The sequence below is a fragment of the Myotis brandtii genome, unplaced genomic scaffold (genome assembly GCF_000412655.1).
Source record: "Myotis brandtii unplaced genomic scaffold, ASM41265v1 scaffold284, whole genome shotgun sequence".
NCBI lineage: Eukaryota > Metazoa > Chordata > Mammalia > Chiroptera > Vespertilionidae > Myotis > Myotis brandtii.
The window spans coordinates 826,574-836,256 of record NW_005360846.1 but is presented as its reverse complement, the minus strand read 5'-3'; the positions used below and the strand labels follow the sequence as shown (position 1 = coordinate 836,256).

Below are 9,683 nucleotides of genomic sequence, written 5' to 3'. Positions count from 1 at the left end.
GCTTCTCCTGGGGGGCCTTCTCCCCCAGGGGCTCCAAGATGACCTCACTCTGGCTGAGAGAAAAATTATACAACTTTCCTGAGTGATCTGTCTCCCCAAAGCAGAGAGGTGTTTTCATTCAAGCGACAACGACAAGGCTCCAGAAGAATGAGTTTTAGTATCTGAAGTTCAATCAGCACAGCCAGGCAGAGGCACCTAAGAGCATCAGACAATCACGTAATTCACAAAGTGATATTTACAAACAGACGGCATGACTGCTTCCCCAACACACAGCTGCCTGGGTGCCTCGGCGTCTGCCCGAGGCTGGGATGGCCCTGGGGAGTCTAGAAGCAGACACAGCGATGGCGGCCTTCTCCTGGGAGCCACGCCATGGTCATCACTGCCGACCACGGGAAGGTTTAAGATGCTCCGGGGTCCCTACGAGGCTCTGTGCCGACTCCAGTGGGAGCCAGGCCCACGCCAACAGAAAGAAGAGCTGGGGCCTCGGGGATAAGGGGTCCTCTCTGATTAACTCGGCCATCTGTCTGGGGGGAGCATGCCTGGGTGCCTCAGAGTCTGCCTGAAGGCTTCCAAGGTTGTGCAGAGGCAAAAACACACTGCTGCACAGACACACTCCCGGGAAAGGGTCCTGTGGGGGCCTGGTCAGACTCATGGGAACAATGTGAGTGGTGGGGCCACACAGCACCCACCCCCTGCTGGCCATGCTGTCCGACTCTCCTTCCCTGTTCCCTGCCCTCGGGCCAGCTGTGTTGTGAGGATCTGGGGCCGCCCCAGCACAGCATCCTCTCCTTGGGGGGAGTCCATGGCAAGAAGGCAGGCACAGACCCCTGCATCTTCACCTCAGCCCGCCTGCCCCACACAACCAGCTGTGGCCAGGGGAGACAGACTGGAAAGGGCTCATGTGGTCCAGTCCAGGGGGAAGGACTTTTCTGACAGTAACGTGACCCACATCAGAGCTACCTATCCCTGGAAACAACCAATCCGTAAGCTGGAGGCGGGGTGGAGGGCGGGTCTTCTCTTCCGACGCGGAGCCACAGCCACCAGGCGTTTTTGGTGTCTGAAGTCCACATTTATTTTCTCTTTGTCTACAACTGAATCACAGGTGAGCCTGCTGACCATGATGCTGGGTTACTTTTCTCTTTTCCTTTCTTTCCACATTTACATTGGCAGCCAGCTCCCAGGTGAGTCTGTCAGAGGCACTGACTGGGGACCTGGTGGCTGACTTCTGGCTGCATTAGTAGAGTGTGCCCTGGAGGAAAGTCCTTGATCAGGATGGTGGCCTGAGAACAAACATTGTTTAAAAGCTGCCCACAGAGCTGTCCAGGAAAAGGATGACTCCAGGATCACATCAGGAATGTTAATTAGATAAAATCGGCAACAGTGCTTTGGCCAAAGAGTGTGCGCACTAAGACTCCTCCTGGTGGAGGTTTCTCTGGAGCATGATCAGTGCTGCCCCCACGGCTGCGTCCACATCCTGCCCAAAGGACACTGGGAAAGGGAAAGCCCGCTGCACCTCCTGCTTCAGCACCTCGTTCCTGGACAGCGCACTCCCACTGCTGACCACCCGCTCCACGCCCCACTCCCTGAGCTGCTGGGACGGAAGCATCGAGTGCAGGTTCTGAACGATGCCTCGGCACAGCGCCCGCGTCACGTGCCCCAGCGAGAGGGCCGCGGAGGAGATCCCGGTCACGGAGGCCAGCTGGTCTGGCAGATGTCTCTCGCCCAACACTGTTGGCGTGATGGTGAGGCAGGTGTCTCTCTGCTCTGCAGCTGCCTGGATCATGCGTGAATACACAGTGGATTCTTCGACCTCCACGCCTGCCAGGAACAGAGAAGACCGTGTGAGCTCATGCACCCCTCGCTGCAGGATGAGACAGTACAGCATTCCCTGGGCAGGAGAGGTCTACTAACTGCTTCTTCTCAATGTGGCTGGCTGCTTCCTCCTCAGGGACTCACATAACCTGACCAGTCATGCTCTGCCCCAGATCTCAGCCAGCTCTCACTGCAGACCCAGCCCAGACTTCAGGGAGAGGTCCTATAAAGGTTGTTATTCGAGCCCTAACCAGCTATGAGACCTTGGTCCCAAGGGGCCATCATGCACGTACTGATCAATAAGTACCATCACAGCTCCACCGGACTTATTAGCAGAGTCACAGAATCCCAGGATCACAGGGCTGAGCATGGTCTAGCCATCCCCTGCAGAAGTGGAGAACCACCAGTCTAGACCGGTGCCTCTCACATTTGACTATGCATAGGAATCATGTAGGGATCTTATTAAAATTACAATGTCCAGATAAGGGAAGTAAACCTAGAGTAAAATCATCAGCACATTTAACTTATACAAACTCCACTATAGCCTAGCTGCTTTGGCTGAGTGGATAAAAGCATCGGCCTGCAAAGTGAAGGGTCCCGGGTTCGATTCCAGTCAAGGACACATGTCTGGGTTGCAGGCTCAATCTCCAGTAGGGGACACCCAAGAGGCAGCCAATCAATGACTCTCTCTCATCATTGATGTTTCTATCTCTCTCTCCCTTTTCCTTCCTCTCTGAAATCAAAAATATTTTTTTAAAAAACTATATTGTACATGTTCAGGAACTAGAGAAAGAGAGATCCTTTTAAAAAAGTCCCTTTTCCTTCCTCTCTGAAATCAAATTTTTTTTAAAAAAAACTATATTGTACATGTTCAAGAACTAGAGAGAGAGAGATCCTTTTAAAAAAGTCTTTTTGCATTTTCATGGTTCTTATTCTGAGGAAACAAAGAGTGTTTTGAAGGTTCGTGGATTCCATGTAACTTAACCTTTTATGAAAATTTTACAATTATGTCATTTTATTGAAAAACATATAAGTGCAAATACAATCACATGTACTTAGATAAAAGACACATTTATTAACCAGAAATGGAAATATTACAGCATAAAGTACAAAAATAAACTCTTGCTGTATTCAGAATACCTTGAATTTGCACAGTCAAAATTTGATCAGCAGGACTCTGGTTAAGCTCTGCTGAATGAGTATGTATCTTTCCTCTAGAAATTCTACTAAAATGTCAGAAAACTCCCATACTTGGTGGGTAACCTATTACAGGTGTCCAAGCATGTACATCTGTAGGGCTGAGTCCTTGGAGGGGAACTGCTAGGTCCAAAGATATGCACATGACACTCCCTCCTTAGAAGCTGTCCCAATTTACACTGCACAGCAACACATAGGAGTGAGTCTCTCCATGTCCTAGCAAACAGAGTGTGCTGGAAACTTCTAGAAGCACAGATATACATGTAAAGCCATCAACTAATGGGGGAAAAGGGAAGGGGATAAAGAAAAACAGACCAATCAAGTAGAAGACAGAGAGACTAAGGAGATGTGATGACTAAATGCAATGTGTATCCTGGATTGAGTCCTGGAACAGGAAAAGGGCATTCGTAGAAAAATCACTGAAACACAAATAACATCTACAGTTTAAAAATAATAATGTGTATTTCTTTAATAAGAACTCAAAAAAAATGTTTTTATTGCTATCTTTGTCGCAATAGCACATTCTCAAAACTTCTTTTGAAGCCTCACCTGAAGATATGTTTATTGATTCTAGAGAGAGAGGAAGGGAGAGGAGGGGGGGTGGGAGAAAAACACCCAGAAACACTGACCGGTTGTCCCCCATACACGCCCTAAACCCACAACCTGGGTATGTGCCCTGACCAGGAATGGACCCCTCGACCTTTCAGTTTATGGGACGACACTCCAACCAACTGAGTCCCACCAGCCAGGGCCGTTACAGTGTTATTCCTCACTGGGAAACACCCAGGCCCCGAGCAGGCCTTGTGGAAACTGCAGGAAGGTGTTCACAGCTGGAGGCCTGGGAGATCTGGCTTCTAGCCCGTTTCTGTGTGCCTTGCCTCACCGCCTCATCCGAATCTACTGGTGAGATTAACTGCTGTGAGTTGCCAAATGTCCACACCACGGGCTTAGAATCATAGAACATCGGAGCTGGGAAGACAGAGAAGGGAAGGGACGTCCAAGACCACACAGTGACCTGGAGACAGAGCAGGGAACCGAGGTCACGCCCCTGGGTTGAACCCACCACACAAACCTTATTTAATAAGTGTCATATCACACTCACTACCACTATGGGCCAGATACTGTTCTAAGTGTTCACAATATTGACTCACCGAATCCTCACAGTCCTAGGATGACCCCCATTTTCAGATAAGGGAAGTAAAGCACAGAGGAGTTAAGTAACCTTCCCAAAGGCACGCAGGAGGATGCAGAGCTGAGATTCAAACCCAGGCCAACAGCCCCAGGGTCCTGCTCTAAACTACCACCCGAGTGTAGAACCCTATATTCTAACCTCGGGAACAAAATGCAAATTCAGGGTATTCTGAATACAGCAAGAGTTTTATTTTTGTACCTTATGCTGTAACATTTCCATTTCTGGTTAATAAATGTGTCTTTTATCTAAGTACATGTGATTGTATTTGCACTTATATGTTTTTCAATAAAATGACATAATTGTAACGTTTTCATAAAAGGTTAAGTTACATGGAATACATGAACCTTCAGAACACTCGTTGTTTTCTCAAAATAAGAACCAAGAAAAGGCAAAAAGACTTTTTTAAAGGATCTTACAGGGAAAGTGAATATTCCCAAGTCTTTCAGGGGCAAGGAGAAGTGTCACTTCTGTAGAAAGAGAAACACTGGCCAAGTCAGTAAACAGCTGAGAGACCCAATCCAGTTAAACCAGTGCCTAGATAAAGGGCTGGCCGGACAGTTCTCAGAACTGGTTCTGCATCTTGAAAACCTCCCCTGGTGCAGGTAAAACAAAATCCGAGTCCTGTCATTTAAATGAAGCCAACCTGAGGAGATCCCAGCCAAGGGGCCAGAGCTCCCCCCAACCCCGACCTCCCTGAGACCCACGGGAGTCAGCAGCACTGTCTGGTGACTGAAGGTAAAAGCCTTGCTGCTCCCTGCTGCCTGGCCTCCCCCTGTGACCATGGTGGATGCCTGATTCTGGGAATGGCCTGATTTTGAGCTCCTACTGGTAACCAGTGAGTCTGATCAACATGATTTCCCTAGACTGGAAATTTCATTTCTACCTTAAGTGGTTGGAGAGGTTTCATGTTTCCCTGTGAGTGCAGAGCAGAGGAAGAGCCGAACCGACTCTACCCTGAAAACTGGAGACAAGAACAGGAGGACCCCAGAGTCTCCAGGGACCCTCCTGAGACAGGGACTTGGGAGCTACTGGCCAGGATTAAGTGCTGTGAGGATCCTATCTAATAATAGACAAACATGGTAGTTGACCATACCTTCGCTATGCCTCCCATTGGCTACTCAGTGCTATATGCAAATTAACCGCCAACAAAGATGGTGGTTAATTTGCATACATAGGCTCCAAGCGGTGGAGCAAAGCCTGAAGGCCCCGGGGCCGGCGGAGCAGCGAGGCCTGACGTTTCCCGGGCCGGCCCTGGCCAGAACTCGGCCAGAGCAAAGGCCTGGGCCCCGGGTGCCAGAGGCAAACCGGTGCCAGCAGCCAGGGGAAAGGAAGGCCTATTGCACGAATCTCTTTGTGCAACAGGCCTCTAGTTTTATAATATTGTAAAATACCATATTTTTCACTCGTCCGTGTTTGATCCTTTTATTTTCAACTGTCGGTAGTCATCAGAAGGAAAACCCCAACTGCAAGGGACCCAGGGGCTCACTGACAAAGAAAGTAAGACAGCAGGGCAGGGGAGAACTGGGAGACTATCTGACACTCCACAGTCAAGGTCAGGAGAGAGTAGGGGGTAGCAGCTCAGGAGATGAGAGGAAAGCTAGAGGCTCAGATTCCTAAGGAAGGAAGAGAAGTTCTGGGTCTGCCTGGGTCTGAGACGTGGATCTAGAAGCTTCCACAGCACGTTCACTGGCATGAGGGAAGGACAAGCAGAGAGGCAGCGCTGCGTGGGCCACATCTTACCGAGATCCGCCATCCACTGGACCAGCATCTGGACGAACATGGCGAGCACATTGCCCCCATTGAGGGAGGCTGCCACCGCCAGGTAGGTTCTGTCGAAGTACGGGAAGTAGGCGACCGGAGCTGCAGGGTCTGGAGTCTGCGCTGGCTGGAACCCTGGCGGCATGGAGGCTGCCAACTGAACCGAAGTGCTGATGTTGAGAACTGGGGCCCAAGAAAAGCAAAGGTTAGGTCTGTCGGGCTAACTTGGAGGTCACAGTCACAACCAGGCAGGGGAGAGTGTGCTGGTTTGAAAAACACATCCAGCCCAGCCAGCGTGGCTCAGCAGTTGAGCGTCGACCTATGAACCAGGAGGTCACGGTTAGATTCCCGGTCAGGACATATGCCCGGGTTGCAGGCTCGATCCCTAGTAGGGGCCGTGCAGGAGGCAGCCAGTCAATGATTCTTTCTCATCATTGCTGTTTCTATCTCTTTCTCCCTCTCCCTTCCTCTCTGAAATCAATAGAAAAATATATTAAAAGGTCCAAAATTCTTTGATACTATTTCTTTCCTTCAGGAGTTAGAGCCTAAATGCCCTCCCCCTGAGTGTGGGCTGGACTCAGTAACTTGCTTCTAGTGGGAGAATAAAGCAGAAGTGACAGTGTGTGACTATGGAAAAAAGTCACAAAAAGCACGGCAGCTCCTGCCTCGGATGGCTCGCTCCGGGAGGAGCAGGCAGTGCTGTGAGCGGTGCTGTGAGGAGGCCCATGCAGCAAGGAGCTGAGCCCCCTGCTAACAGCCACCTGAGGGAGCTGAGAAGGGGACCCTCCAGCCCGGTCAAGCCTTCAGATGAGGGTGATGCCAGGCCACCAACAGCTTAACTGCAATGTCACGAGGAAGCCTGAGCCAGACGCTCCAGCCACACCCACACTCCTGACTCTCAGGAACCATTTCATCTGTTTTAAACACAGACGTTTACAAAATAATTTCAAACGCAGGTACACACACACACACACACACACACACACACACGTAAAAGAACATGTGTGAGATACGAAATGTTTGGTGTTTTTAGGCTACAAAACGCCATGGGGTGATTTGCTACACAGCAGTAGACAACTATTTAGAGAGTAAGACTTCAGCCGAAACGTGTTATTCTCTGCGGAGGTCTCGCTCATGTTCAGCCAGTTCTCCTTCCTCTCATTTCCAAGGTGTTTTTCTTAACCTCCCCACGAGCAGGGGAAACGCCCAGACCCAGCACAGAGGGGCCGACTTCCTCCTCTAGCTCAAGGCCAGGCCTGCAGATGCTCCTGGAGTCTCTTCTCCATTTCTCATAAGACCTGACCAAAAGGCCTGTTCTTCTCCATCTGCTGGGGGCCAGACTAACTGGGGGCAGCAGCCCACGTTCCCCCACACCGGGGGGTCAGAAGCGAGGAGAGCAAAAACAAACCTCAGAAAGCCAGTAACGCCTACTTCCCGCCACATCAAGCCTCCCACCATCACCAGAAGCCAGAAGCAACGTGCCCTCCGCCTGTCCCCTCTGGCGGCCATGTCAACAATGGGGGCCAACTTTGCCCGTGAATATGCCACAGCTGAGCACAGGCTAGCAGCCCATCTAGAGCCAGAGACTACAACCTGCTCAGTGAAGGTGGAGCCCAAACCTCACCTTCTTCCCATCGACAAGCCCCTCACTCACCACACAGCAAGCTCCCCGGCATCCATCCCTCTGTGGAGGGAACAGCCTGATATTTGAAAACCACCAGGTGGGAGGAAAGAACCAGGCCTTTACGGGCACCACCCCAATGCTTCACAACTGCCCGGGAGGAAGGCACCGACACCCTCACCAGCGGTGATGACAAGGAACCAGGAGGAAAAGCGGCCTGCCCAGGTCACCCAGAGCGGCTGACATTCCAACCCAGGCCTCAGCGCTGGACTCCAAAACCCACTGCGTTCCCTGCCGTCCACGCTTTGAGATGGAGGGATATACGGAGAGAGATGGTGTACTGGGAAAAATTAAGGCACAGAATAAACTCAGCATGCTTTCCTGGGGCATTGATTTTAGTTGAAAATTTGGGAGAAAAAGGTGTTTGAACTTTTTGACCTTAAGTGATTTTTACCACAAACAAAAAGGACAGAATTTCACCTTTCCTGCTCAGCTAATCTTGAATTAATAGGAATTACTACCAAAACCAGTCACTTGAAATTATGTCTTAAAAATGTAATGAAAAGGGGAATAAACTACTACACAGAGGCTAGTGCCGGTCAGAATTTTTAAACTCAGAGTTGAACTGTAATAGTTCTAACTGATGGAGGGAATAAAAGATGTGAGGACAAAGAGAACCTGGGGAAGATGAAGGCATTCTCTGTCCCCCTTGATAACCAGGAGGGGCTCCCAACCAGGACTAGCTCAGCCAGGCTGCCCCTAGGATCAACGGAAACACACATCCTGCAACCACCCTGCTCGGGCAGGCAGCCCAAGTCCCACCCTAGCCCAGGGTAGACACCAGCTGTTTTGGTATGGCCCAGGAGATAAGAACAGCTTTTCCCTTTTTTGTGTGTGAGAGTAACTTTATTGATATGTAACTCACATAAATTCGCCATAAAATATACCCCTTTAAAGCAGACAATCCAGGGGTTTTTAGAATACTCACAGAGTTGTACAACCATCACCACAATCTAATTTTAGAACATTTTCATCACTCCAAAAAGAAACCCCATACCTGTCAGCAATCATCCCTGGCAACCATTAACTCCTTCCTGTCCCTATGGATTTGTCTATCCTGGACATTTCACAGGCATGGAATCATACGATGGGTGGCCTTCTGTGACAGGCTTCTTTCTTTCTTTCACTTTCACGCACATGTTGTGGCGTTTTAGCTGTGTGGATGGACCACATTTTTTAAATCCCTTCATCAGTTGATGGGCATTTGGGTCGTTTCTCCTTTTTTGCCTAGTATGAATAACACTGCTAATGACATTCATGTACAAGTTTTAGACTGTTTTCCAAAGGGGCTGCACTATTTTACAATCCCAGAAGCATGTTCTTACATTTTCAAATGGTTGAAAAGAAACCAAAAGAAGATTCCATGACATATGAAAATTATATGAAGAGAAACCAAGATGGCGGCATAGGTAAACACCGGAAATTGCTGCCTCGCACAACCACTTCAAAAATACAACTAAGAGACAAAATGGACATCATCCAGAACCACAGGAAGGCTGGCTGAGTGGAAATTCTACAACTAAAAGGAAAGAGAAAAGCACACTGAGACTCAGAGGAGGTGCGGAAGTAAAGTGCAGAGGTACGGAGGCGCACACGGAAAAGGGCTGGCAACTGAGGACATGGTTGTCTTTTTTAATCGGGAGGGAGTCTCAAGCTCCCAACTGCTCTGAACTCCAGTTCCGGGCGAGTCTCTGGGGACCCAGACTCATATGGGGAGAAACTGGACTATCTGGCATCAGTTGGAAGTCGAGGGCGGCTTTCTCTCAGAGGTGCTTGCAGCGATTACCGGGACACTGAGACCCGGGGCCTCTTAGGGTAGGACTGAGGAGCAGCCATAGCTGTTTGCTCCGCCCTGTTAAACCCTGAGACCCCGCCCCACCCAAGCTGTGCTCAGAGGCTTTTGCATATGAAAGGCCTGGCCCTTTAAAATCTAAAATTACCTAACAAATTGCAGCTGGGTCGGAGAGACCCAGAACATCCAAAAGAAGGCCCAAGGCACCACAGCAGCTTGTGTTGCTTCACAGCTGGGCCTCATCTGGGCAC

General features: G+C 49.8%; 1 protein-coding gene across 1 annotated transcript in view; it reads right to left on the bottom strand.

Moving 5' to 3' along the window:
* Nucleotides 1-141: 141 nt before the first annotated feature.
* The window catches only part of SHPK (sedoheptulokinase), a 24,289-nt gene continuing 14,747 nt past the window's right edge, over nt 142-9,683 (bottom strand). The window contains exons 7-8 of the mRNA XM_014541936.1: nt 5,942-6,142; nt 142-1,818 (exon numbers count right to left, since the gene is read on the bottom strand). Coding sequence (XP_014397422.1) covers nt 1,406-1,818; nt 5,942-6,142 — 614 coding nt within the window. The 3' untranslated portion in view covers nt 142-1,405. The remainder of the gene's footprint in view (nt 1,819-5,941; nt 6,143-9,683) is intronic.